This window comes from Bos mutus, chromosome 7 (assembly GCF_027580195.1).
Source record: "Bos mutus isolate GX-2022 chromosome 7, NWIPB_WYAK_1.1, whole genome shotgun sequence".
NCBI classification, from domain to species: domain Eukaryota; kingdom Metazoa; phylum Chordata; class Mammalia; order Artiodactyla; family Bovidae; genus Bos; species Bos mutus.
In genome coordinates, this window is record NC_091623.1 from 47,022,721 (window position 1) to 47,049,991 (window position 27,271).

General features: G+C 57.4%; 3 protein-coding genes across 5 annotated transcripts in view; 1 reads left to right on the forward strand and 2 right to left on the reverse strand.

Annotated features, from left to right (window-relative positions):
• The window catches only part of UPF1 (UPF1 RNA helicase and ATPase), a 33,599-nt gene extending 29,107 nt beyond the window's left edge, over positions 1-4,492 (forward strand). For both annotated transcript variants that reach the window (XM_070373372.1, XM_070373373.1), the window contains exons 21-24: positions 1,077-1,238; positions 1,371-1,588; positions 1,927-2,049; positions 2,627-4,492. In XM_070373372.1, coding sequence (XP_070229473.1) covers positions 1,077-1,238; positions 1,371-1,588; positions 1,927-2,046 — 500 coding nt within the window. In that variant the 3' untranslated portion in view covers positions 2,047-2,049; positions 2,627-4,492. The remainder of the gene's footprint in view (positions 1-1,076; positions 1,239-1,370; positions 1,589-1,926; positions 2,050-2,626) is intronic.
• A 359-nt stretch (positions 4,493-4,851) lies between these two features.
• Positions 4,852-6,586, reverse strand: GDF1 (growth differentiation factor 1). Its single transcript, XM_070373376.1, has 2 exons — positions 6,262-6,586; positions 4,852-5,644 (listed from the first exon to the last, which is right to left on the reverse strand). The coding sequence occupies exons 1-2, from the start codon at positions 6,584-6,586 to the stop codon at positions 4,860-4,862; spliced, it is 1,110 nt and encodes a 369-aa protein (XP_070229477.1). The 3' UTR covers positions 4,852-4,859.
• Positions 6,587-6,830: 244 nt separating this feature from the next.
• On the reverse strand, positions 6,831-26,226 carry CERS1 (ceramide synthase 1). 2 transcript variants are annotated; one of them, XM_070373375.1, is made up of 7 exons: positions 25,736-26,222; positions 23,389-23,548; positions 18,249-18,429; positions 15,996-16,157; positions 15,383-15,530; positions 15,057-15,166; positions 6,831-6,970 (listed from the first exon to the last, which is right to left on the reverse strand). In XM_070373375.1, the coding sequence occupies exons 1-7, from the start codon at positions 25,970-25,972 to the stop codon at positions 6,928-6,930; spliced, it is 1,041 nt and encodes a 346-aa protein (XP_070229476.1). In that variant the 5' UTR covers positions 25,973-26,222; the 3' UTR covers positions 6,831-6,927. The 2 variants fall into 2 exon arrangements, with proteins under 2 accessions (XP_070229476.1, XP_070229475.1); XM_070373374.1 differs by lacking the exon at positions 6,831-6,970 and adding an exon at positions 8,176-8,721 and having other exon boundaries at positions 25,736-26,226.
• Positions 26,227-27,271: the final 1,045 nt, after the last annotated feature.

Sequence of the window (27,271 nt, forward strand, 5' to 3'; positions counted from 1 at the left end):
TGCCTGGCAGTGAGCATTATTTCTCAGCTTTGCTTGTTTGAAATCAAATAATTGGTCTTGGGCAATTTCTCAAAAGACTAATGTTTTTAAAATAATACAGCTCTGCGTACGCAGTGGTGTCTCAGCAAATCTCGTAGCTCGGTCAGTTTGCTTCTACGCCCTCACCCCACCCTGCTTGCCCTTTGCTCTCCTTCTCCGTGGGAGGGGCACACCTGCAGCCTCGTCTCAGGTTTTGCTGCTTTCCCTGAACTCCAGCTCCATCTGTCAGACCTCAGGGTTGGGCGCCCCGCCTCTCTAGCTGGGTGAGGGTTCTGTGTACTGTGTACTAAGGTCCCTGCCTCCCGGGACCCTTCCCCGAGCCAGCTGTCATGGAGGGCCAGCACCTCGCCCATGTGCTCTGCCACCTGCCCAAGTCTCGCAGCTGCCTTTGGCCTTCTGCATGCTTGCCATTCCCCTCCAGGGCAGGTGGACCCCAGCTGCTCCTCTTCCACAGGAAATTGTTAGAGACCCTTTCCCTGCTGCAGTGTCCTTCCGGTCGTTAGGCTCAGACTGGGGGTTGTGTTCTTAAATGACAACAGATCTTGTCACCATATGTGATGAGTGCCTGTGTAGCTGAGGGTGTCCTGGGTCCACCCTTCATCCCTGAGGCCCCGTGGATCTGCCTTGACCGGAGGTTGCCCTGGGGCTTCTGTCTTCCCTGAGATCCACTGGTGTGTCAGGCTTAGGCTTTTTCTTAGGGGAGGCGGTGGGAGCATGTAATGTAACATTTGCAGTAAAAAGGGCTCTTGAAAGAAATCAGAAATGCAGCATGGTTTCCGTTTTTCACATCCCCGTAGGCCAGTGGTTCCCAGAATCCCCCAGGAGAAAAAGTTCACTCCCAGACACCAGCCCCAGGAGGCTGTCGGGTGGGGAGGATGTGTTGTACGATTCGGCATCAGGTGACTTTGCTGTCGGAGCACACCAGGCAACACTGGGACAGACAGCAGTGAGAGGACAAGACAGATGCTCCCGCTGTGGGCAGAGCAGGGCTCGTTTGGATGCGGTGTGACGCCTGCCGTTCACCTTGTGTCTTACAGGCCGGCCCTCGAACATGTACTTCCAGACCCACGACCAGATTGGCATGATCAGCGCCGGCCCCAGCCACGTGGCTGCCATGAATATCCCCATTCCCTTCAACCTGGTCATGCCGCCCATGCCGCCACCGGGGTATTTTGGACAAGCTAATGGGCCAGCCGCAGGTGAGCGCTGAGCCGGGGTCCCGTGGGAAGCCGGTTTCGCCTGGGCTGGACTCACACCCTAGGGTCGAGCAGGCGTGCTTGTCCGTGAGGCTCAGAACCTCTTTCAGGGAACCCTGGACTGCTGTCTTTCAGGCCGAGGCACCCCGAAAGGCAAGACTGGTCGTGGGGGGCGCCAGAAGAACCGCTTTGGGCTTCCTGGGCCCAGTCAGACGAATCTCCCCAACAGCCAGGCCAGCCAGGATGTGGCGTCCCAGCCCTTCTCCCAGGGCGCCCTGACCCAAGGCTACATCTCCATGAGCCAGCCCTCCCAGATGAGCCAGCCCGGCCTCTCCCAGCCTGAGCTGTCCCAGGTGAGCCCTGGCCCCTTAGCGTGAAGCAGCACACCCACGGTGGGGTCAGAGCAGCCCAGGGAGCCCTCTTGGCACACCCAGGCCCGGTGACACTCTCCCCTAACGACCTCAGCATAGGGACTGTGGGTCTAGAACACCCCACACGCAGTGCTGTCCTGGGTAGCACATATCCAGCGGCGAGGTAACCGGTGTGGGTTTCCTGCCACGTGGGCTTCGAGGTAAGTTTCCAGATGATTCCTTGGGGGTAGCAACGGGTAGGACACAGAGCAGGTTCTCACGGCCGGGAGGACGAGTACACCTCTTAATTCAGTGCTCATCTCTCCAACCTTGTCTCGCAGGACAGCTACCTTGGAGATGAGTTTAAGTCACAGATCGACGTGGCGCTGTCGCAAGACTCCACATACCAGGGCGAGCGGGCGTACCAGCACGGTGGAGTGACGGGGCTGTCCCAGTACTAGAAGGCAAGCTGGCCTCTGGAGGAGGTGTGGGTCTCGAGTCCTCCAGGGGCCGCCCACCCTGTCCCTGCCACTCTGGGTCCCGGTACCTCTGCTCAGCTGCGGGGGATATGAGCCTCAGGCGCGCTCCTCTGCCACTCTCCAGAGGGTCTTAGCGCTGCTTCTGGTGGGCAGCCAGGAGGCAGAGGGTCCCCTCACCCTGACGAGGCCGGTCGTGAGGGTGGAGAGGGCCCAGCCCCTAGGTGCCTGCGCGCCTCTGGGTGTGCGTCTCGGTCCCTCCGGGGCCCTGTGTCATGGTTGTCTGCCCATAACAAGGCCAGAGTGGAGTTAGAAGGCCTTGGGCCTGCCCCACCCGCCCGTGACCAGGGGCTGCGGGAGCTGGCGATGCTGGGAGCAGGGGCAGGGCTGTTGATTGCACAGGCCCAGCAGCCGTGACTCTCAGCCACCTTGTCTCTGGATGGGAAGTCGGTGGTCGGGGCCCCCAGCTGGCCACTGGAGTGGGGGAGCCTTCCGGGCCAGGTCCACGAGCTGCCCTGGCTCCCACCTGTTCTAAAGCCTCTTGCCCTCCCTCTCTCCCTGACAGGTGGCAGCGGAAGAGCTAAGCTATGTGGCTTAGTCCATCAGCATCTTATTCTGGGTAATAAAAAATAAAAATAAATGGATACCTGTTTTCCACTGCTAAAACTGAAGCACCACTGTGAGCAACAGGAGAGGGAGAGGAGCACCCGAGGGAGAGAGGAGCCCGAGGCAGAGCGAGCGCCCACTGCTGGCACGTGGCGGCAAGGAGACGAAGGGAGAGCGGGAGGTGGGGCGGCCACGGAGGACCGCCGCCAGCGAGCCCCGCCAGCCCCGCTCGCGAGGAGCCCAGCTCGCCCGCCGCATCCACACCTGGGTCTGCGACCAGGGCGGAGGGAGGAAGACCCTCATCTCAGAGTAGCCCTTTCCTCTGTTCTTTTCTTTCTTTTTCTCTTTTATTGAAAGGGGACTACGTTTTAGCAGGAAAAAACTTCGCGTTTCTGTGCTGAGCAGGCTGCTTGCAGTGGTGGCCATGCCGGGAGAGCCCCACAGAGTGTGGGTTCTGTCCACACCGGCTCTGATACCGCCGCGCTCATGCTGCCTGCGTTCTAGGAGGGTTTTCATTTCAAGAAAATATGGTGGTTTGTGTTTTTCTGTTTGTTTTTTAAAAATTCTTTCTAAGGAGTACTGAAAAATATACTTTCCTGAGTTTGTCTCTCAAATCTTAATGGTGGGCCTGGGAGATGTGAGAAGCTTCCAGAAACGAAGTTTAAACATGCCAACACAAACTCAAGATTAGAATCAACACCTGCAATGGGACGAGGATTGTTTTCAGTTTTTAGCTTCCAGCAGCTTCTCCCAGCGCATCAGGGCAGTGAGGGAGCACAGTCCTGGGCCGGGCAGGCAGCTCCGAGGGCCCTGCTGGACTCCCACGAGGCAGAGCGCTCCGGTGCGCCATGGACTTGGCCCCACAGGAGGGGCTTCGGGCGGGACTGGCCGTGAGGCTGGAAGGCCGGAAGGTGGCTGTTCCCCGGCCAGTTGCTTCTTCCCCAGGGTCCTTCCTGAGGATTTGGTGAAAGGCGGCAGTCAGGAGGACCCGTCCCCGACCCCAGGGAGGCCCCCACCACCCTGAGGCCAGTTGGGAGTCACTGAACGCCCCCCACCCCCACCTTGTTCCTCACCTGCCCCACTAGTTTGGAGCCACTCTACACGCGGGCACAGCTTCGATGAGCTGGGGTCATTTGTGGGGGGAGAAGGGAGTAAGTTTCCAAAATACATTGGTTTTGTGCTAAAGGGCTTGAAAGAGTTTGTCACATCAGGCGTTACACGGGGCCTCTGCCTGGGTCTGCACTGCAACTTGAAGTTACTGTTGCTGGCAGAGGCCCCCACGCCCAGCTCTTTGCACACGGTGGGGTATTGGCCTCCCTGGCCGGCCCTGGTTGGGGACCATCTAGCCCTAACCCTGCCTGTCCAGGCCCTGGTGCCCCTGACCCCACCATCCCCCTCCCAGTGTGCCTTATCCCACAGCCTCCAGCTGGCACACGGGGGAGAGGGGACGCAGGCCCCCTTCCTCTGGCACACAGGGGTGGGGGCACAGGCCGCCTTGTCTGGCAGGCCTCTTATTTATCACCTTCGCTGCAGGGCCTTCGGCCCCCACTTCTTTTGGTAGCTGCATAGTTCGGATAGGTTTCTGCTGTGACCCCTTGTGCGCCGTCCCCGCGGGTGACACACCCACCCTGTTCTGTTCCTTGGAATGCTTTGCCTCTGCTTTGTGCTGTTTGCTTTTTTTCTCCACCTTCTTAGCAGCAGTTACTATAAGTTCCCCAAATTAGAAAAACATCTGTACCAAGGCAATGTAACTTTTGGTTTTTGGTCAATTTGTTTTAAGCTCTTTTGTCACCAATAAAATCTTAATAAACATCTCTTGCTTTCACACTGGGGCTGGATAACTGCAGGGGTGTGTGGCAGAGCACTTGCCCTGGGGGTCTGGCTGGTTGGGGATGTGGGGTTCAGAGCCACCTTGATGACAAAGCTGAGACAGGGCATGAAAAGGGGAGCATGGGCCTGGGCCTGGGTCCGGCGGTTCCTAGGCTTCGGGCACGTTAGATGTTGGGCTCCGGGATGGTTTCTCCCATGGCATCATTGTTGGGCACCCCCACCCTTTACCCTCGTGGTCAACGGTGATGGTCAGTGGCTGCCAGCCCCCACCCTCCGGGCCAGGTAACAAGAGCAGAGGGGCCAGCTGCGCGGACCACGGAGTGTTTTATTAACGCCCCCCCGAACCCCGCCCCGCCCGCCCCTCAGCGACAACCGCACTCGTCCACCACCATGTCTTCGTAGTGCCGCAGCACCACGTTGTCGCTGTTATCGAAGAAGAGCACGGAGATGGGCGACAGGCGCGCGGGCACGCAGCAGGGCAGGCCGGCGGCGCCGGGGGCGGCCGCGTGCATGAGCGTGCGCAGCACCGCGTGGTTGAGCGCGGGAGTCCCGCCAGGTTCAGACAGCACCGCAGGCAGCGCGCACTTGCCCTGGCAGTAGTTGGCCAGGAAGCCGCGAGGCGCGATGACCCAGCGGTGCCAGCCCACCTCGCGGAAGCTCACGTAGAGCCGCCGTGCGCGACACGAGCCCCCAGAGCCACCACCCACTGGGGGCTCGGCCTCGCGCCGCGGCCGGGCCAGGGGGTGGCACAGGCGCTGGTCGAGGGTCACCAGCAGCAGCGAGGCCTCGGCCAGGCGCGCGCAGGCCGCGGGGGTCCGGTGACGCAGCGCCAGCGTCAGGCGGAGGCTGCGGGGCGCCGAGGCGTTGCGGGCCCAGATGGAGCCCAGCAGCTCAGCACGCACCGGCTGTCCCAGAGTGGGCACCACCTGGCGGAGCCCCACCGGCCCGAGGCCCGCTCCCGCCGGCGCCACGCTCAGTTCCCAGCCGCCAGTCGTCCCCGCTGTCGCCTCCGCAGCCTCGAAGCGCAGCTCCAGGCGGGCCTGGCTCGGGCGCTCGGCTGCTTCCACGGCCGACAGGTCGAAGACGACGGTCCACTCAGGGCACTGCCCTGCAGCTGAGGCGGGTTCCGGGGGACGGGCGGCGGCTCCTGGGAAGAAAGGGAGAGGGCTTGGCTGGCGCTGGGTCCCTTCGCGGTGCTGGCTGGCCCACGAGGGGGGCCTGGGTTGGGGACTGCAGAGAAAGGTGAGCGTCCGAAGGTGGGGGCGCACCGTCTGTTAGAAGGCGTCAAGTGCTGTGAAGCGCCAGGGGGTGGGGGCAGGGCATCACTTACGAGGAAGAGGCCCTACCCAGTTTGGGTCAACCCGCGGTTGGGGATTTCGGCAGACAGGGGGCCGCGTGCGGGGGCGGGGGGTGGAGATCGGCGAGTGGGGGATGAACGAAAGCCCGCCTGGGGCCAGGGGAACCGATGCTGGGGCGGGGTGGCATCAGCAGGAAGGCATCAAGTGGTGTGAAGCGGCAGAGGGGCTGTGATGGAGTGGGGGCAGGGCTTCATCTGCAAGCCAGGGGGCCCGGCTCTGAGTAGAAGAGCCTGGCTTTCGGACCGCTCCCTTCGCTGTCCCCCATCCCCTGTCCCCACAGGTGTCCACGCCCAGGACCGCATGGAGTACTGAAGCCCAGGTTGCTTGCAGGCTGGACGGGATGGGTGGGGATTCTCAGGGCTCTTCGGCCTCCCAGACCCACGCCGCCAGCGCAGACCCCACTCACCGCGGTCCAGGACGTGGCGCACGATGTTTCCGGCGACCCCCAGCTCCTCCACGTGGCACGGCCGCAAGGTGGCCCCCGGGGGCATCCTCCGCGGGTCCGCCCTGGCCTCCTGGTGGTCCCGGCGCCGGAACAGGCGCCACATGACAGGGGGTACGGGCCGGGATTCGGGGGCGCCCCGGGGTACGTCGGGCAATCCGAGGGCCTGGAGCAGGGCGGCGGCGGGGCCCGGGGGCGCGGGAGCGCAGGCCGGGGGTGATGAGGGCAATAGCAGGGCCAGTAGGAGGAGAAGGACTCGGCGGCCCGGACGGCGGCACAGAGGTGGCATCTTCCTCACAGGCAGCGGCCGGGCGAGTGCTCAGGGCCTGTCGGGCTCCCTGACCTGTGGGCTGGGGGCGGGACCGGGGTCCCTGGAGAGATCTGGGCTGGGTCAGGGTCTCGGGGGGTGTGGCCGCGATCCTGAAGCTGAATAGGGACCAATTGCGGGGGTGGGGTCTCCAGGGGGCGGGGCAGGGGTCCAGGGAGTGGCCAAGGAGGAGTGGGTGGGAGAGGGGGCGGAGCCTGGTAGGGCTAGGGTCCTTGGGGCGGGTTGGGGAGCCGCGTGGCTTGTCTCCGAGGGCGAGGTTGGGCGGGACTGGGTCCTGGGCGGCGAGGCCGGGGTGAAGGGGTTCAGAAGCGTTTGTCTTTAACCAGGCCATTCCTCAGCGGCTTCCTGCGAGCCAGAACCGGCCCAGGTTAGCCTGGGGACCCCACGCCCTTGCGGAGCGCCCCCCACCCCTGTCCCGCCCTCCTGGCCTTTCACATCTCTTTTCCCAGCTCCGCCTCCACCCTTCCTCCCAGCCCACAAGGCCAAAAGACCCTGCCATCTGCCTGCTGGGCGAGTGGTCCCCGCTCTTTCCCACAATTAAACCCTTCTCTCCCCTCCCCACCTCCTTAGCCACCCGCGGCTGCTGGAGGCCAAGTTACCCACCAACTCTGCCTGAACCAGGACCTGGACCTCTGCCTCCACAGGAGGCAGAATTGACCACAGCCCCCTGCGACCCCACTGGCGTGGGGCAGGCTCCTACCCACCTCCAGGAGCCTTACCAAGAAAGGCTTCCCAGGCCACGATTCTCCACCCACTGCCTGCTGTCTACATCTGCCACAGCCCCTATTTTGCTTCCATGTCCTTAAAACAAGTTATGTAGTGTTTTAAAAAAGAATCAATACTATAAGTGCCCAGCTTGAGATCCCAGAGAAAGACCCCTAGCTTCTAACAATGTGCATGGTTTGCATCTTTTGAACTGTCTAGAAAGATGTGTGCTCCTGCACTTCAATTTTCCAAATGGTGCAGCTGAGATGGCACCCATGTGCCCTGGCACTCTCCTTAATTCCATCTTCCCTGCCTGTGTTAGTGGAAGATCTCTGGGCTCCCCACTGGGAGGGGGACCTGTGCTCTGAGGGGTCTACCCAGGCCCACCTTACTGGACCCAGCAGGTCTGCCCTGCTCCTCACTGCTCCTGCCAGCCCTTGCTTAGAGTTACACCCTGTTTAACTGCCAGTCTGCTGATGCCAAGATGGACCTCACTGCAGCCTAATGGTCATGGCCATTGGCCATTCCTGTCCCCACGTATGAGAACTCTTCATGCCTTTGCACGTGATCGATCCATCAGTCTTTGCTGAAGTGAGTTCTACAGTCCAGCTTACACACAAACGTATTTTTTTGAGCCAGTAATACATTCTTGGGCTTCCCTGGTGGCTCAGTGGTAAAGATCCTGCCTGCCAATGCAGGAGATGTGGGTTCAATCTCTGGGTTGGGAAGATCCCCTGGAGAAGAAAATGGCAAGCCACTTTATTCTTGCCTGGAGAATCCCATGGACAGACGAGCCTGGTGGGTCACAGTCCAGGGGATCGCAAAAGAGTCGAACACGACTTAGCAACTAAACAACAAATATATTCTCATGATCTAGACATCAGAAAGCACAGCAAACTCAGTTTGACTGGATGACTCCTAACAATCCACCAGTTTTCCTAAGAATCCTCACAGACATATGTGGATTACTGTCCCCTGCAGCTCTCTGGTGTGTGGAGCACCCTAGCCCACAGACCCTTTCATATGAGCACTTTCCCGAGGAGATGGTCTCAGTCACTGTGATTCGCTCTTCCCTTGGCCCTTCCTGGGAGCACGTCTCTCCCCCTCAGCCCACTTCTCCGTGGGCTGCTGCTCTCTCACTGCCACCGCAGGAGTCCTTTATCTAGGAGATCAGAGATAAGCCCCCTGTGGACCGCCCATCTGTCCCATAGCTTCTGGCTTTGCCTGTTGGTCCATCAGACAGAGCATAGGTGGGATTCCTGGCTTCTCGAGTCTTCTCATAGTTCTGTTCGTTGTTGGACGACACAGTCTCTCGTTTCTGCTCTTGTTCGATTGCACAGCCTTCATTTCTGCACCGACATCTTTGATCTTTTGGAAGTCTGTGCTGGGGGCTGATGTGAGATAAAGATGGTTACCAAGGAAGCGTCCCACTGACACTTCTTCCCTCCCGGGGTTCCTTCTTTGTTAAAGTTTGATAGGCTCAGCTCTGTTCCTGCTGTTTTTAATTCCTATACTTTTATAGACGGTTTAATACCTCCAAGGATCTGTATTCCCTGCCCTGGACCTTTTTATCAGAGCTTTCCTGGGGTGATTCAGGTTTGTTTTTCTGCGCAAGCTTCCAAGTGTCCCCTCCCTCCTCAAAAACAATGTTAGTATTTGTGGGGGGAGGGGAGTACCCAATTCTGGCAGGATGGCCTCTCTGCAGTATCAGATTTACACTTTTTTAGTCTCAGTGCAACACTGCAGGGAAAGAAAAAATCAGAGTGAAGGTGGAAGATGGAGGGAGATGTGGACAGGCAGGGACCCAGGGGGTTTCTGGATATTTCCTTGCGGATAAGAAGAAGGAAGAGAAGGGGATCTCTCGAGGGTTTTGCAAGGTTTTCACTTTAAGTTGCCATCAGCTGCGATGGGCAAATGTACAGGAGAGGTAGTTTGGGAGTGGGGCTGAGGGTTGATTTTGGATATTTGAGAAGGTGCTGAGAATGGCGCTCAGAGCAGCACTGGGAGCTGGGAGAGGCACTGGGAAGTCGGGTTGGATTCAGTGACCCTGGTCGGGGAGAAGCCAGGCACATGAGCAGGAAGGCGGCAGAAAGTGAAGTGGGGAGCAAAAGCAGACTGGTGATTGCAAAAGGAGGGGTCGGGCTGGGTATGGGGTTTCTTTTGAGGGGCTGACAAAAATGTCCTAAAACCGCGGTGAGGGTTGCACAACCCTGTGGATGGACCAAAAACATTGAATTCTACATAATAAATGGGCAAACTGCATGGTGTGTGAATTCTATCTCGATAAAACTGTTTTTAAAAAGGGGAGGGGTTTAAGGGACCACCAGGTTTGTTTAGCATCAGTGGAGCAGACAGGAGTGGTCTCAGCGGGTGACGGGGGAAAGATCCCAGAGGGAGCTGGGTTCGGGAAGGGAGAGGAGGGGGGCGCTGTGCTGTAAAGGGGGATGGGGTGGGGAAGATGCTGGCCAGACTGGCAGAGAAGGGCAGAGAGGCGGCTTCTCTCTTTGATCAGAATGTCCCTGAGCAGGCAAGGGGGTAGACATCGGTGGCCCAGACGGTGGCTTCAGGAGACGGACCAGCTACCAAACAGCCAGCCAGGCAAGAGGGTGGACATCTTCCTCCCGGGGACACGGGGGCTAGTCATCAGGTGAGGGGACGATGGTGAAGACACTGGTGGCCGAGAAGGGAGAGTCCCAGGAGCGCAGGCACCACCCCGGCATCACTAGGACCCTTGGCCCACGTGGCTGCTGCGGCCAGACACGTGGGTCTCAGCTCTTAAGATACAGCAGGGCCTGCTGACAGTGCGGCAAAGGCCAATGTCTGGGGAGGTGGGGCTGGCAAGTCAGCAGAGCCAGAGTGGGGCGAGGGGCCTGGATGAACGGCGTTCCCAGCAGCCTGAGAGGATGACGGGGGCTTCAGGCCGAGGTTGTGCCCAGGGAGCGGGGGTCACTGCAGGGGCCCGAAGATGGAGGCCCAGGAGGGGTCCCGTGGAGGCGGGTCAGAAGAGAGAAGCGGCAGGAGCAAGGGAGGCATCGGTGCCACCCTGCCACATGATTTGCTCTTCCGCTCCGGAGTCCTTCGAAGTGCTTCTCAGTCGCCGTTTTCTTACTGTTCTCAGACCTAACTGAATTTTCTCATCATACGTGGTCTGCGTGATTCCGGCTCTGAGTAACTGAGGTTGCTCCTGTGGCCTGCTTTTGGTTTTGTTTTTTCCAATTTTGATCAGTGTTCTGTGCTTTAAAAGAGCATCTGTCCCTGTGCTTCCCTGATGGCTCAGTGGTAAAGAATCCGCCTGCCAGTGCAGGAAGACATGGATTCGATCCCTGAACTGGGAAGATACCACATGCCTCAGGGCAACTGAGCTCACGCACCACAACTACCGAGCCTGTGCTCTAGAGCCTGGAAACCGCAACTACGGAGCCTGTGCACCCTAGAGCCCGCGCTCTGAAGCAAGAGAAGCCACCGCAATGAGCGCCCAAGCACGACTAGAGATTAGCCCCTGCTCATCATGACTAGAGAAGCCCGAGCAGCAGCTAAGACCCAGCACGGACAAAAATACGTCATAAACATTAAGTTTAAAAATACAGAAAAGAACGCCTGTTCCTGCTTCTGAGCTGCCTGCTGGGGAGCACGGACTTAACCTCCCGGGGTCCCCTCTCGCCACGGTTTAGGGCTGCACTGTGCAGATTCCTCCAGATCAAAGGTTACACCCGAATGTCTCTTCCTGTCCTTTACTTGCAACTTGCATTTTATCCTGGAGTTGAAGTCTTTTAACCAGGTCAGAAGTGGGTTTATTTAAAAGCCCAGTCTCGTAACTGTCCTGATGAGTCCATAAGGGTTTATTTGGATGCCTATTATTTGAGATTCTGAGCTCTATTTTGCATTACTTACTCTGCTTTTTCTAACTTTCCTTTTCTGTATTTGTTATGCCTGTTTTTTGTTCCATTCTCCCCTCTACACTCTAAGAGTGTTAACATAAGTACTCACTATAGTTGGTTGCCCTGGTGGCTCAGACAGTAAAGAGTCTGCCTGCAATGTAGCACACCCGGGTTGGGAAGAACCCCTGGAGAAGGAAATGGCAACCCACTCCAGTATTCTTGCCTGGAAAATCCCATGGACCAAAGAGCCTGATGGGTTACAGTCCACGGGGTTGCAAAGAGTTGGACACGACTGAGCGACTAACATAGATAACCCAAAGGTAATCCCCTGGGGCTTCCCAGGTGGCGTTAGTGGTAAAGAACCCACCTGCCAATGCTGGAGACATAACAGATGCAGGTTTGATTCCTAGGTTGGGAAGATCCCCCAGAGGAGGGCATGGCATTTATTTTTATTTTATTAAGCTTGACCCAAACATGGCATCTTTGTGATTCTTTTTTAATTTTTGGCTGTGCAGCATGTGGGATCTTGGTTCCCAACCAGGGGTCAAACCTTCACACCGTGCAGTGGAAACACAGAGTCCCAACCACTGGACCGCCAGAGAAGTCCCAGCTCTAATTCTTTTAAATCTCTGAGATTAGGCATTTAAAAGAATTTTACCCAGGTATGTGTCAGTTTCTCTGCTGATGTATCTCTTGGGTATAGTTTTCTTGTTTTCTGAAATATTCTTGTAGAAAAGATCTGCAAGTGGTAAGCATTCTTAATTTTTGTTCCTGTGGATATTCTTTTTTTTTTTTCTCTCTCTTGATGGGCATGCTGGGGACAAAACCCAGGATCTCATTCAAGCCAACAGGTATCTTTTCTCTTGAGTAATTGTTTTTCAAGTTGTACACAAGATCCCTGGTTTTCTGTTACTTTCTTTCAGCGTTGGAGGTGGTATCTGACTCCACAGTCTTCCAGCTTCCCTTGCTGCTTTAGTCCGTCACTGTTTTGTAGGTCACCTCTTCTTTTCTGTGGCTGTTTCACATTTCCCAGGCTCCTCTGCCCATGGGATTCTCAGGCAAGAACACTGGAGTGGGTAACCATTCCCTTCTCCAGGAGATCTTCCCAACCCAGGGATTGAACCCAGGTCTCCCACCCTGCAGGCAGATTCTTTACCATCTGAGCCACCAGGGAAGCCCCATGTTTGGGGCAAGGACGCTTTTTTATTCATCCTGCTGATGATTTATGGTTTGTCACTTTCTGGAAGAATTCTCAGCGTTGTGTCTTCTCATTGTTCTCTTTCCCTGTCTGTCTTAGAACTCAGCCAGGTAATTCTTACCATTCGAGTTGTCATATTTTCCATGTGTTTAGCTGAATTCTGGATAATTTCTCCACAGCTTTCAATTTACTGATTCTCCTTTAAGCTGTATCTAATTGTTGGAGACAACTTCTACAGTAGGTTGAACATGGTCCCTAAAAAGATAAAAAGTTCCCATCCTAATCTCTGGAACTGTGAATGTGACTATTTGGAAAAAGAGTCTTTATAAATGTAATTAAGTGAAGGAAACTGCAAAGAGATGATAGTGGTCTAATGCAATGACAAATGTCCTTAGAAGAGAAGAGCTGGAGAGAAGAGACCTTGTGGAGACAGGAAATGGAGCCTCGAGGGATGCAGCCACAAGCCAAGAGGAGCCCCAGAAACTGCAGGAGGCGAGCAAGGACCCTCCCCTAGACCTTCAGAGAGTCTGTGGCTCCTGTTGACACCTTCATGTCAGACGTCTGGCCTCCAGAACTGTGAGAGAAGAACCTTCTGTTGTTCTAAGCCCCCTGGTCTGCAGCACTTTGTTACAGCAGACCCAGGAAAGTAACAGAACGTCCGATACTGTTTTGACTGGTCTCTCGGGTCTTTTACATTTTTCATAAACTTTCAACTTTAGAATAATTTTTAGATTTACAGAGATAGCATCAGGAGTTCCAGGGCAGGCCTTGTCCAAGCTTCCCCAAATGCTGACATTTCATATCCCCACAGTGCATCTGTCCCAGCTAAGAAACCAATGCTGGGGACACTGCGATGAGCTAAACAGTAGACTTTATTTGACTTTCACCAGTTTTTCTACAGATGTCTCTTCTGGTCCAGGATTCCACAACGGCATTCAGTCAGTCTGAGCTAGGACAGCTCCTCTGTCTCTTGTTTTCCATGACCTGACAGTTTTGAGGTGTCCCGACCAGCTCTTTTGTGGCACATCCCACATTCTCATTGCTTTTTATCCCATCTTGTTTTGTACTCAACTGTGCTAATTCTAGTTATCCTTAGGGATTAGGTTCAGGCAGCATTCCCAGGTCCCCTGTCATCTCTGTATGGAGTTTGTTCTTTGCCATCCTAGTGGGAATGCTGTCATTTGGGGCTGGAGGTGCCAGCCTCCCAACCCACATTCTGGCTGGACATTCTTGGGAGAGACAGAGCAGGGAATGGGGTGCGGCTAGGGGGTCTGACTTTCCCTTTGCCTTGGGCTCTCCAGGAGTTCACTGTCTTACAGCAGAAAAAGCTTTCAGAGTTTCAGACTTGGCCAAGCAAGTGCTTTCCTTCCAGAAGCCTCTGAGGGTTGATCAGACTGCTTGGTGAGACCTCACCGATCTCTATGTGTAATTCCCAACTAAAATTTGCTGGACACAGACAATCCAACACCCTTAGAACTAGATTGCCAGCTCCCACCCCGATGGGTGCATACGGCCCTGCCCTGAGTCCCATCTCGGTAAACGGTAGCTCAAGCCAGAGGTCTTGGATCGTCCTTGATTCTTTTATTTCTGTTTCACCTACATCCAGAGCAAGTCTGGTGAGTTCTCCAACACAGCTGGGATCTGACCACTGGGATGACCTCACCTGCTGCCCAGCCTTCTCGTGTCCACCATCCCTGCTCCCTGGCCTGACTCCTCTCTCGACCCCGGGCTCTGACCATCCCCCAGTTCTCTGCTCCCCTTCTCAGGTCTGTTTTTCTCTTTCTCCTCACTGCCCATGCTGACCCATGCATCACTGCACTCTGAGCCCACTGCTTCCTGGGAACCATCTTCCCCAGCCTGGTCCCTCACAATCTCCCAGGGGCCAAATCAGAGGTCTGCTGGGAAGCACCCTGGGGGCCTTCAGCGGTCCCCTCTCCCCCACCTCACTGCTGCTCAACCACTCCTCACACTACCTGTGGGGTGCTGCATGCCTTTGACCTGGCTAGTCACCCCAGCCTGCCTCCATTCACCCCTGGGGCCCCTCTAGGCCAGGGGCTTTGGGTGCCATCTGGCTCACATCCCAGGGCTGGAAGTCCCCAGGCCCACCTCCAGAAAGCTTCAAGAGGTCCCCTTTGCTCTCCGTCCCTATGGCTCCCACCTGGGTCCAAACCCTGAGCCCCATCTGCTTGGCTGACCAGTGGTTGCCTCAAGGGACCTTGAAGCCAGGGAGTATCAGCATGAACAGAGTGCAGGCTCTGGTGCCCACAGCGCCCCCTGCCCCCACCTCCAGTGCCACCTGCTTAGAGGCTGTTGTCAGTCCTGGCCAACGGCTGCCCCTCACCACTGGGCTTGGCCCTTACAGCTCCCACCACTGAGACCCTGATCTCACCCCTCACCATTCTGCCCCGACCAGGCACCTCTCTGCCCCCACCTTCCTCGCTGTCTGTTCCGACAGCGTCTAACTCTGTAGCTACATGGTCCATGCCTTTATTGCCGTCTCTCTTTTGAATGGAGGCTCCGGGTGGGGGGCAGCGTCCACCTGGGCTTCATCCGCCACCGCGTCTCCAGGGCCCGCCCTCAGCGCGCGCTCTGTCAGACAGAGGTAGTAGCTAAAGGAATGAACCAGGGCCGCCGGCCCCTCCAAACTCACTCAGCTTTGCGGGGCTTGGGGCTCGGGGCCTCTGCCGTGTCATATTCCCGCACATCCTTCAGCTCCCGCACCTGGCCCGTCAGCACTTTGGCAGCAAAAGCCACGATGTACTGTGGGAGGGGAAGGCAGAGGTGAAAAGAGAGCCCTGCGCCTCCTGACCGCTGTCTGCTCCTGCCACAGGTCCTCTGCCCCTTGCCTAACGTGGCCCTCTCACTGGACCCGTGTGAGAAGGGCCTGCACCTGGAGGGCTCCTCAGGGACGGGGACCGGAACAGGACAGGCGTCTGAGGAGGGCCAGGTGGGGAGGCATTGTGGGCGTCCACTCACCAGGAACCAGTAGAGGTTCATGAGGGTGAGCAGCAGCAGGAGCACGTTGAAGAAGAAATAGAAGGGGATGTCAGGCACCGACCGCAGGCTGCAGTAGCTCGTGGCATACAGGACCTTGAGCGGGAACCAGTAGAGGCGGAACCAGAACCTGCAGGAGGGAGGGGAGGCTGTGGGGGAGAAGCGGAGGATGGCCGCACCCGTGCCTGACCTGTCCCGGCTGGAATCATCCATCTGTCCCTGTCTCCTTACCCCATCCTTGTTCATTCCTGCCCATCTGTCTCCTTTCCTGCTCTGTCCTTTCCAGCCCACTTGCTTCTTCCCGACTCTCACCGTCTACTGCCCTGCCAGGCCCTGCCCACCCCACCAAGCCCCACCTGCTTCCCCGGCCTGGCCCTGTCCCTTCCCACAAGCCCTACCCAGTCCCCAGCTGGGCCCACCCCGTCTCTGGGACCCGCATTCTCCTTGCTCGGCCACGCCCACCCTTCTAAACCCCACCCTCTCCCCTGCCGGGCCCACCCCGTCTCTGGGACCCGCTTTCTTCTGGCTTGGCCACGCCCACTCATCTAAACTCCACCCCCTTTCCGACCTGACCTCGCCCGCCTCCTCCCCTCACCAGCTGAGGCAGAAGCTGAGGCAGCCCAGGTCGGCAGCCAGGGCGTGCAGCCTATGGTGGGCGCCTCCGCGGGACTTGAAGTAGACATTGAGCTTGGTGAACTCCAGCTGTACGTCACTGATGTCATGCAAGAAGAGCACAAGGATGCCCACCTTGTGGTACCTGGGGAAGACAGCGGGAGAGCAGAGAGGACCAGTTATATAGGATCCTACCCACACCCAGGCTCCCAAGCACAGGCCCCCTTGGCCGCCCCCCTCAGGCTTCCTGTGGGCGGGTTCAGAGCCATCCTCCTGGCCCGGCTGCCCTGCCCATCCCTTCACGGGGCTAGGTCAGCAGTAGCACCCAGACCGAGTCCACCCTGTGGCAGCCCCACCCAGGCCCTCACCCTATCCCTCGTGACTCAGGAACCTCTCTGGAAGTACTTTCTCTGATCCTTCCTCACCTCCTGACGGGTAACCTCACCCGTGACCCCTGACCCCTCTGTAACCCCTAACACTCACATGTCCAGGACCCCTCAAACTTTAAACACGACTGCCTCGCTGATGTTCCCAGGTTTACACATTTAACCTGAACACGGCCACAATCTGCAGGCTTGCCTAAGACGGGTTGGGTCCCCACCAGGATCTGCAGAAGCCTGGAGCCCCACTCCCAACCCCTCACAGCTGCGTGGCCCAGCAGCCTGAGTCCAGCCTGGATGTGGCCGTGTGCCTCGGTCACGTCTCCGTCCCCACTCTGTCCTCCTGACAGCTCAGGCTCCCGACAGTCACAGGCTGTGCTCACCACCTAACATCCCTGGTGTTCCTGGAGCCTTCCTTCACCGCCCTTCAGTCTCTGCTCACCTGTCACCCGCAACCCCCTGCACCTAACCTCACCACCTCAGCAGTCTTCATCTTTCCACTCGAATTTTCCAGTTATCACCTTCAGATAAATGTGGGGCTTTTTTGGGGGGTGAGGGGATGTTATCTGACTCTACCCTCTAGAGCAGGGCTGTCTGATAGAATTTTCAGGAATGATAGGAATGTTCTAAACCTGCACTGTCTGAGACCCAGTCACCAGCTACAGAGTCACCAGCCACATACTGGCGCTGAAGTACAGAATGTGTGATTTTGTTTAATTAACATTAACAAGGCCACCTGTGGCCAGCAGCTGCTGTGCTGGAGGGCATAGCTAGTCCAGTAGGAATAGAATATGAGCTGTATATGTCGTCATTTTTTAATTTTATTGAAGTACAGTTGATTTACAATATTGTGTTAATTTATGCTGTACAGCAAAGTGGTTCAGTTTTATATATATATGTATTTTTATATATATAAAGGCTTCCCTGGTAGCTCAGCTGGTAAAGAATTCACCTGCAATGCAGGAGACCTGGGTTCGATCCCTGGATTGGGAAGATCCCCTGGAAAAGGGAATGGCAACCCACTCCAGTATTCTTGCCTGGAGAATCCCATGGACAGAGGAGCCTGGCAGTCTACAGTCCATGGGGTGGCAAAGAGTCGGGCACAACTGAGTGACTAAGCACATTCTTACACATATATATGTGTGTGTGTGTGTGTGTGTGTGTGTGTGTATTCTTTTCCATATTTTTCCATTAGGATTTATCAGAGTACTGAATATGGTTTCCTGTGCTATACAGTAGTAATCCTTCTATATGTAATTATTTACATCTGCTAATCCCAATTTCGTTTTAAATTTTCTATCAGCCACGTTAAAAAAAATAAAGTGGAAGAGGTAAAATGAATTCTAATAATATATTCTAAATAATTCAGTATATCTGAAATATTGTCATTCAAAATGTAAATGAGGTAACAAAGGGATTGCAAGGTATTTTCACTCTCCTTTGCCTTGGAATCAGAGTGGCTTTTACATATACAGCAGCTTGTGGCTTGGACAGGCTCTGCCTTGAAGCACCGTGACCACATGTGGTGGCCACAGCAGGTTCTAGAACATCAGGGTCTGTCTGTCGGGCTCATGGTCGCACCCCCAGCAGCACCTGCCACATGGCAGGTGTTCAGTAAACACTTGCTTTGTGACCTGGCCAAGGGTGCCATCTAGGAGAGGTCAGAGTGGCACAGATGGGGTGGGGGCAGGGGGCTCTTTGCACCTGTCTCACCCTATCACTTCAGAGTCTCTCTCCAGAAACCTCCCCCATGGACACTCCCATGCCTGACCCAAGGATCAGCCTCTGTCCTGTGCCAGCCTCCTGCCACTGCTCACGCCAGCACCCTCCACCCTCCTGTCTCCCCCTGGACTCACCGGAAGGCGTAAGAGGAGACGATGAGGACCAAGGTGACCACGTGGTGGACAAGCATGACCACTGAGTCCTTGCGCCAGGCATCCAGGTACAGTGTGGCATAGATGGAATGGCCGTAGAAGCTGCCCTGTAGTAGGTAGGCCACTGCAATGTCCCGTGGCACTGCCATGCCCGTCTTCCAGTCTGGGGAGGGCCGCACCGTGCCGTCAGGGACTCACAGGGCCTCTGGGACCCCCAAGTGACCCCACTCACCCCCTCACGCCAGGGGGGTGCCACGTGTCTCTGTAGGGGTGCTGGTCACTGGCCTTCTGTTACGCACTCTCCACCCGTCATTAAGAATAGGCATTACGGTTTAGACCAATTCTAGATCTACAGAAAGAGGTGCTCCTACCCTCAAATTGACTCCTACAAGTCCATCCTAAAGGAAATCAACCCTGAATATTCACTGGAAGGACTGATGCTGAAGCTCCAATACTTTGGCCACCTGATGCGAAGAACTGACTCATTGGAAAAGACCCTGATGCTGGGAAAGACTGAAGGCAGGAGGAGAAGAGGGTGACAGAGGATGAGAAGGTTGGATGGGATCACCGACTCAATGCACATGAACTTGGGCAAACTCTGGGAGATGGTGAGGGACAAGGAGGCCTTGTGTGCTGCAGTCCATGGGGTTGCAGAGAGTTGAACACGACTGACCGACTGAACTGCAGCCCTGGAATCAGTCCTGTGCAGAATTTCCAACTCTGCCCCAGGCCCCCTTCCTGTTTCTCTTACTCACCAGGCTTGCTCGAGACCCTCTCAGCAAATCCAGACTGATGGAGGTGCCACCTGCCTCGCTGTGCCGGCCAGTGCCTGTGAGTGTGGGTGCTCCCGCACAGCAGGCCCGGCTCCACCTCCCCTCCTCCTGTAGTACCCCCTGCCCCACCCCCGACACATGCGCCCACCCACACTCCGGTCTTGAGCCTTCCTGGTGACTCCAACCCTCAGCTACTTCTACCAGCTCCCTTCTCCCCTCCTCAGCCCATCACCAGTCTCTGCCTGATCTGACCTAGAACTCCGGGCTGTGCCGTGCTGTCTGCAGCTCCTCCTCTGTTCACCGCACCCCTGAAATGGCCTCCGTGGGCTCCATCCCAGGCCTCCTGTTCCCACCCTCTGCCTCCATGACCTGGAGCTAGACTCATGTCCCCCTGGAGCCCTATCCCCTAGCTGCCTCTTCTGCTGCCTCCTCCAGTGACAAGCCTTCGCCTGTGCCCCAGCCCCTCGTGCAACAGAGATCCACGTGGGCCCCTCTCGGAGGGTCCCTCCTTGGTCCCTGCCCCCACCCCCGCCCTGGACCAGGCACTGCCATCTCCTCCCAGCACTGCCCCAGCTTCCCGGCCTCCAGAGCCAGTTCCTGACTGCCTGACGGTCCGTTCTCCCTGCAGCCACCTCAATGGCTGGGAATACACAGACCCCATGACCTGGCAAGCCCACTCGGCCTACGGCCAAGGGAAATGAAGACAGGGGCCCTTTATACCCATGTTCATGGCAGGAAAGGGGAGGAGCCCCAGTGCCCGTCAGCAGGTGAAGGGATGCACAAAATGGGATAAATTCACACAGTGGAATATTGTGCAGCCACAAAAAGGAAAGAAACATTAACACACTACAATGTGGATAAACCTCAAAAACATTATGCTGAGTAAAAGAAGCCAGACACAAACTAGTCACAGATAATCACAAACCAATGATTCCATGTAGAAGAAATGAGCACAACAGGCAAATCCGTAGGGACTGAAAGCAGATTAGTGCTTACCTGGGGCTGAGAGAGGGAGGATGGGGAGCTGCTAATGGGGATGGGTCTCCTTTGGGGCAAGATGGAATGTTCTGGACAGACATGGTGCTTGCACAACACTGACTGTGTAACTGCCACTGAATTGCTTGCTCACTTCAAAATGGTGAATTTTGAAAAATTGTGCTAAAAGTATATATAACATAAAATGTACCATCTAGGCCACTTTTAATTTCAGTAGCACTAGGTATATTCACAGTGTTGTGCAACCAATCCCCAAACTCTTTCTATGTTGTAAAACTGAAACTCTGTTCCCACTGGACACTCCCACTGCTCCCCCTCCCCCAAACCCCTGCCCCCCACCATCCTACTTTCTGTCTCTGTGGACTTGACAATCCTGTGCTGTGCTTAGTCGCTCAGTTGCGTCCGATGCTTCGTGACCCCATGGACAAAGGAGCCCGGGAGCCTGGTGGGCTTCTCTGTCCGTGGGATTCTCCAGCCAAGAATATTGGAGTGGGTTGCCATGCCCTCCTCCAGGGGATCTTTCCAACCCAGGGATCAAACCCAGGTCTCCCGTGTTGCAGGTGGATTCTTTACCATCTGAGCCATCAGGGAAGCCCATGAATACTGGAGTGGGTAGCCTATCCCTTCTCCAGGGGACTCTTCCCAACCCAGGAATTGAACCGGGTCTTCTGCATTGCAGGCAGATTCTTTACCAACCTAGCTATCAGGGAAGCCCTGAGTGCCTCATATAAGAATCACACAATATTTGTCTTTCTGTGACTGGTTAAAATCCATTGATTCTGGGAATTCCCTGGGAGTCCAGTGGTTAGGACTCTACACTTTCATTGATGGTGGCATGGGTTCAATCCCTGGCCAGGGAACTAAGATCCTGCAAGCCACATGGTACAGCCAAATAAATTAATAAATAAAATTAAATAGTTAATTCTTTGTTATGTGTAACTAATTAAAAGAATGCCAAACACCCGACAGATCACTCACCCTCAACTTTAACACGCCCAGGGCTCCCGAGACTCGGCAGCCGAACTCACAGTCTTAGGAGGCTCTCTCAGCACGTTGTGGGTGCAGCTGCGTAGCAGCGCTGCAGTCAGCAGAGGGAGCCCCCCACCCCGCACCTGCCAGGCGCCTCTGTCCCTCTTGAGAAGGAAGGAACATAGAGGCGCCCTCTGTGGAAACTGGACACCCACTTTTCCACCTATCGCATCGGCAAGACTGGTACAGTGGGGAGCGAGTATCCCCTCTCCAGCCTTGGGCCCCGGATCTGGGGTAGAGGGAAATGGGAAGCAGATAATTCCCCATCCGGGCTGCGTCTGTACCTCCTGGCACATTTGGAGGGGGGCAGGCAGGGCTGGGTTCTGTCCCTGGACCTCTGACCTTGTCTCCACACACACTCCCTTGCTGCTCTGGACTCTCCACATCACCCTCGCCTCATCCCCCTCCTCGATCTCCAGGATCAGTTCCTGGTCTCCCCAAACCTGCCCCACCTCCACCCCACTAGACCCCACCATCAGCCCCACCTTCCTCCGCTCTCACACTCACCTCCAGTTTGGCAGTGAATCCTATCAATTCTGCTTTCAAAAAATTTCTTAATGATATGATCTCTCTCTCTCTCTTTTTTTTAGATTTGGTCATGCTGAGCGGCATGCGGGATCTTAGTTCCCGACCAGGGATCAAACCTGTGCGCTGTGCAGTGGAAGCAGAGTCCTAACCACTGGGCAACCAGGGGGAATCCCCTTAAAACAGTTCTTAACCACTTCTCTCCCTGCTTCAACCCTGTTCTGGCCACAGACACCAGCTCCCGCCCTCAGCCCCTCAAGTCATCCTGTCGATGCCCCCGCTTCTGCTCTCCGCCCTCTGGTTAAGGCCCCCAGTGCCCCTGCCCCAGCTGACTGGGCTCCCTGCTGTTTCTGATCAGCCAGTAGCGTGTCTGTCTGACAGTAGCCTTTACATCTCCTATTTGCCCCCGGCTCCTCCCAGTCCCCACACAGAAGTCACCTTTGGTGGGACCATTCCCATCCCTGTGGCCTCCCTGGTGGCTCAGACAGTAAAGAATCTGCCTGCAATGCAGGAGACCTGGGTTCAGTCTCTGGATCAGCAAGATTCCCTGGGGAAGGGAATGGCTACCCATTCCAGTATTCTTGCCTGGAGAATTCCATGGACAGAAGAGCCTGGTGGGTTATATATAGTCCATGGGGGTCACAAAGAGTTGGACACTAGCTAACGCTTTCCCCATCCCTGTAGAAAATGCCCTTCTTCCCACCTCCCAGACACCCCATATCCCCTCTCCTCTCCTCACTCAAGATTTCTCGTCTGTACTTGTCACCATTAACAGACTTGCTATTTCATGGTCTGCTACCCCAAAACACAGGGGTAGGGCCCTTTCTCTGACCTGCCCAGTTGTGCCAGAACAGCACCTGGTACACAGTAGGTGCTCAATAAATGGGCACCCAAACAAGTAGCTAAATTGCAAGTGTGGTCTCACAGAATAATTTATGAGGAGGAGCCAGAGGCAAGTCCATGCCCAAAACTTTGAGAGAGTTCAATTACAGTTCATTCTCAGAAAATCAAATGACAACTAAAACCTCCCCCCAGGGATGCATGACATGGGAAAAGTGGCCCTGTGGACAGCAGGGTCCCAGAAAGACAGACACACAGGGCTTCCATGCTCAGCTCCCTGGTGCCACAGGAACCCTCTCAGGATGTTTATATCACACGGCAGGAAACACACCCATGCGTGTCCCAGACACATGGCCTGTGTGGTCAGCACAAGGGGAGCGAAGTCTGACCCTCACTGCAGACTGTTCTCTATCAGCCTGCCGGTTGGTGACAGACGACACTGCAGTCACCTTCCTGCCCACCCCCCACCCAGAGCTCAGGCCAGCAGACTTCCACACCGAATCCACCCAATGGATGCAGCCACTTCTCCCCACCTATACCTCCTCGCCAAGCTGGTCCAAGCCACACTGGTCTTTCGCCTGCCCTCTGGGCCCGGCTCCCCTTCTTACCCAGGATTCATCTCCTGGGAGCCAGAAGTTTCTTATAATCCACAAACCCACCCCATCTAGGATGAAACTCAAGCTCCTGCCCATCCTCCTCTCATCTTTACATATCAAGCTCATGCATGCCCCAGGGCCTTTCCACTTGCCGGACTGACTGCCAGGGCCCACACAAGGGGTACCCCTCCTCTAGGATGTCTCCTTGTGTCCTGACACAGGGTCAGGTGCCCCCTTTCCTGGCCCACAGGCCCCTTGATCGCCATTGTCTCAGGGCTGATGTCCAGTATGGGATGTCTCATGAGTGTCCATGTCCCGAATAGAGCCCTCCCCCAACCTGCCCCACCCTGGGAGGCGCCCTACCATAGAAAACGGAGGGTGGGTCGTGAAAGAAGGGGTAGTCAGTGCCGAAGAGCAGGTAGGTGCTGTAGCTCCAGGCGCCCAGGTAGAAGAGAAACTTCCAGGCGCTCTCAGGCATCTTGGCGGCATCTCTAGGCTGGAGGCGGCACCGCTTGGCTAGGGGCTATGGGTGAGAAGGTGGGTGGGCCATCAGCACTGGGGGCCCAGGTCCACTCCTCCAGGAAAGGGAAACCGAAGCCCAGGGACTCCAGGCCAGGTCCCCACAGCCTCCTGGAACGTAACCAGAGCCCATGAGTGCCTGCCAAGAGCTAAACTTAGTGCCCAGCTGTCCAGTCAGTGGCCTGGGGAGGGGAGTGATGGGGGAGACCTGAGAGGAAACGTGAGGGGAGGCTGTGAGCAGAGGAAGGGGACATGTAGGTGTAAAGCCAGGGAGATCGTGCGGTCAGTCCAGGGGACTGGGGGTGGGGGGGTCTCAATAGGAGCTGGAGGTATGACAGGGAGGAGGGAGGATTAAAGAGAAGATTTGGAAGGGGCGGTGGGGGTGAACCTGTGAAGAGAGCATGGAGGCAAATTTGGGGGCATTTGTGGGGGACACAGGGGGCTGGAATCCAGTGATCGCCAGGGGGAGAAACTTGAGGGGAAGGGGGTGCCTCAGAGGTGGAATCTGGGGAGACCTGAGAGGAACAAAGGGCTGTGGAAGATGGCGTAGGGATGTGGGGCAAGACCTGGGAACGCAGGGCGACAAAGGAAGGGAGGATGCAGGAGAGGAAGAAAGAGGGTGAGGGAAAGGACATCAAAGATGGGACCTGAAGGGACATCGGGGAAGGCACAAGAGAAGTGGGGGCATGCAACGGTGAGACGTGGAGGAATCTAAGGGGCTCAGAGCCCCTGGAGTCCTGGAAGCAGAGCCTCAATCTCCCTGGGGGCGGGGCTCCACAGCGGCCGGCCAAGCCCCGCCCCCTTCCCGGAGGCGAGGCTGAGGGGGCTGGAGCACCAATAGTCGCCATGGAGACAGTTGGAGCCAGCTCCAGTAACCCCTGGCAACCAGACAACTGCCAAAAAGATGAGCTTTGGAGGACAAGGCAGCCCCTCCACCCGTTTCTGGGGAAGGGCGAGCCACAAATTTGGAGTGAGTGCCAGACCTCCGGGGATTCCAAAAGTGGGGGCGCTGTGACCTTGCTGTCCCCTGCCCAGCTCCCTCAGTAAGTGAGGAGGAAGCCTGCTCCAGGCTGGTAGTCCCAAACGGACCGTATCCCCTTCCCAGGCTCTGGTGTTCCTGGACCTCCCACCTCCCAGCTGGAAACTAGTAAGGTGGGGGAAGCCACAAAGCCAGACTGGGCCCAGAGCTTACATATGGAGGGGCTCTCGTCATGCCTGCCGCCCCCTCCCTGGAGCAGGGTGGTGGCTGGGGTCTCTACCCATCATGTGGGTCAGATGGGGGTGGGGACAAGCAGCCTTGACTTAACAAGGGCCAGCCTCTTCCCCGCCAGCAGAGAAAGGCCCCTTTGTTGGCTCTGGGCACTCTGTCCCTGCACCCCCTGCCAGCTCTGGTCAGACGGGCGGAGTGATCCTAGCTGGTCCTCAGGGGAGTCACAGCCCAGCGATGAGTCCAAACGCCTTCCCACAAGCTCCCACAGCAGCGACCCCTCCCCAAGGAAGGGAGGGAGTCCAGGCACCAATGTCACCCCCAGTCACTCTCCAGGTGGGGGAGGTGGCCTTCCCAGGCTCGCCGGAAATTCAGTAGTTCGGTCGCGACCCCTTGGGGGCCATACAGTCCAGCTTTGAGGACCCAGGCCGCGCGATCTCTCCCAAAGACTGAGAACGCGGCGTCGTCAGGGAGCCCCGGGTTTTGCAGCCCTTGATCAGAGGGTGGCGCTGATTCCAGAGAGACGAGCTACAGCGACCGGGCAGCTCCGGCCTCTTCCCCGTAGCAGCGGACAAGCCAGTCCCACCGCCGCACCGACCCAGGACACCAATACGGTTCGGAGAGCACCCCCCACGACCCGGAGAAGCAAAGCGCAGAAGGCCCCTGTGCGCCGAACCTTCTCCTCCTGTGTCCTCCGCTCCTCGGTCTCCGGCTCCACCGGGTCCGAAAGACTGCGCAGCAGCCAAGGCCCTCCCACCTCCCGGGGCCTCCTTGTGCCTCACTGACCGAATCGGTTCCCCATCTTGAACACCCTACCCGATTCGGGGTCCCCACGTCCCACGCTTCCCCGGCCCAGTCACACCCCCGCATCCACCCCCACTCCCACCCCTTCCTGACCGATAGGGCACGCGGCGGCCCACGATTCCGCGGCCCGAGCTCCTCCAGCCCGGGGGCCCCCATGTCCTAACCCCCAGCAGCACTGACCCGAAAGAGGCGCGAGGTGGCCGCCGAGCGCAGCACGGTCCAGCCGAGCGCGCCAAGGGCCAGCAGCAGCAGCTCGGGCGGCGCCAGGTGCGCGTGCTCAGCCAGGCCGCGGCGAGCAAGCCCCCAGCCGCAGTCCGCGCAACCCCGCGCCGCCGCCAGCGCGCTGCCCCAGCCCCGCTGCACCAGCTGCGCGTAGCTCGGCATGGGCTCGGGCCCCGCCGACCCCGCCGCCGCCATGCCGCCGCTCCCGGACGCCCCGGCAGTCTGCGCCCGCCCACGGTGGCCGCCGGAGCCGCGCGCCCCGCGTCACGCGCTGCAGTTGGGCCGGGGGGCGCGCTGGCGGGAGTTCTTGGGACGAAGGGGCGGGACCGGCGCTAGCTCCGCCCCGCAGGGACGGGGCGCGGCGTTTACGATTTCGGGGCGCGCGGTAGCTGGGTCCCCCGGAGGCAGCGGCGGCGTCGACCTCCGGTGTACAAGTCCCGGCGTTGTCGCGCCGCGTCCTGGAGGCGGGCCAGCGCTCTGGCTCATTTTCCAGTGGAGGAAACCCAGGCGCGGGAGGGCGGGGTAGAGATGGAACGGGCATCTGGCCTGCCGCCCGCCAGGCCTGAACCCAAGAAGGTCCGGAGCGGCCCTGTGCCCCCATCCCTCGTCCCCGCTCGCATGCCCTTGCTCACCCTGGGCCCCTTCACCCCACCAGGCTGTGTCCCCGACATGGGGCACAGCGAACACCAGCAGGCCGCACCCGGGACCCGCGGTTCCCTTTCCCAGGCCCTCCAGCTTGTCTCTGTTGCCCTGTCCCACACTCACGCCTCACCACGTCCTGGCCTGAGGGCCACCTGCTGCTCTCCATGCCCCTGAGGACCCGGCAGGCCCCCGCAGCAGGTTAACAGACCTTCAGGGAGGCCAAGGGAGTGGGTGCCCCAAGGTGTGTGGGGGGCCACGTGGGTTGAATCCGAACCACTGCTTCATCGGGACCACTCCTGGTGATCTTCCATTGCCCACCCACCAGGCCGTGTCCAAAGCCCCCAAAGGTCACCTCTTGAGGACATCGTCTCTTCTGCCACTGACAGCCTTCATTCCAGCCCCCGGGGATTCTTGTACACTTGTGCCCCTCCCTTCCCCCTACCTAGGAGTCCTCCCACCACCTTTCAAGGTAGAGTTAAGCAATCAGTGTGGGCCCTGCAGGAGCCTGGCTGGGTTCCATACAGCCACTAGCCTGACCTGGCCTTCAAGCACACAGGTGAAAATGGAGGAGAGAGGGGTCAAGAGGACCCCCATCCCTCTTCTTTTCCCTTACTGCCTGTCCCAACCCCTAGTCTTCCAGCACATCCAATTCACTCCACCTTCAGACATTTCCAGAATCCAGTCAAGTCTCTGCATCTGTACAGCCTTACTGAACCCCTGGCCACCCTTGTGCCTCCTCCTCACCCCACACAGAGGCCAGAGGAAACCTACCTGCTCCTCCGCTGCTCACAGCCTTCCATGGCTCCCATCACCAAGAGTAAAAGCCCACCTTCTCACTGTGACTCACAACCC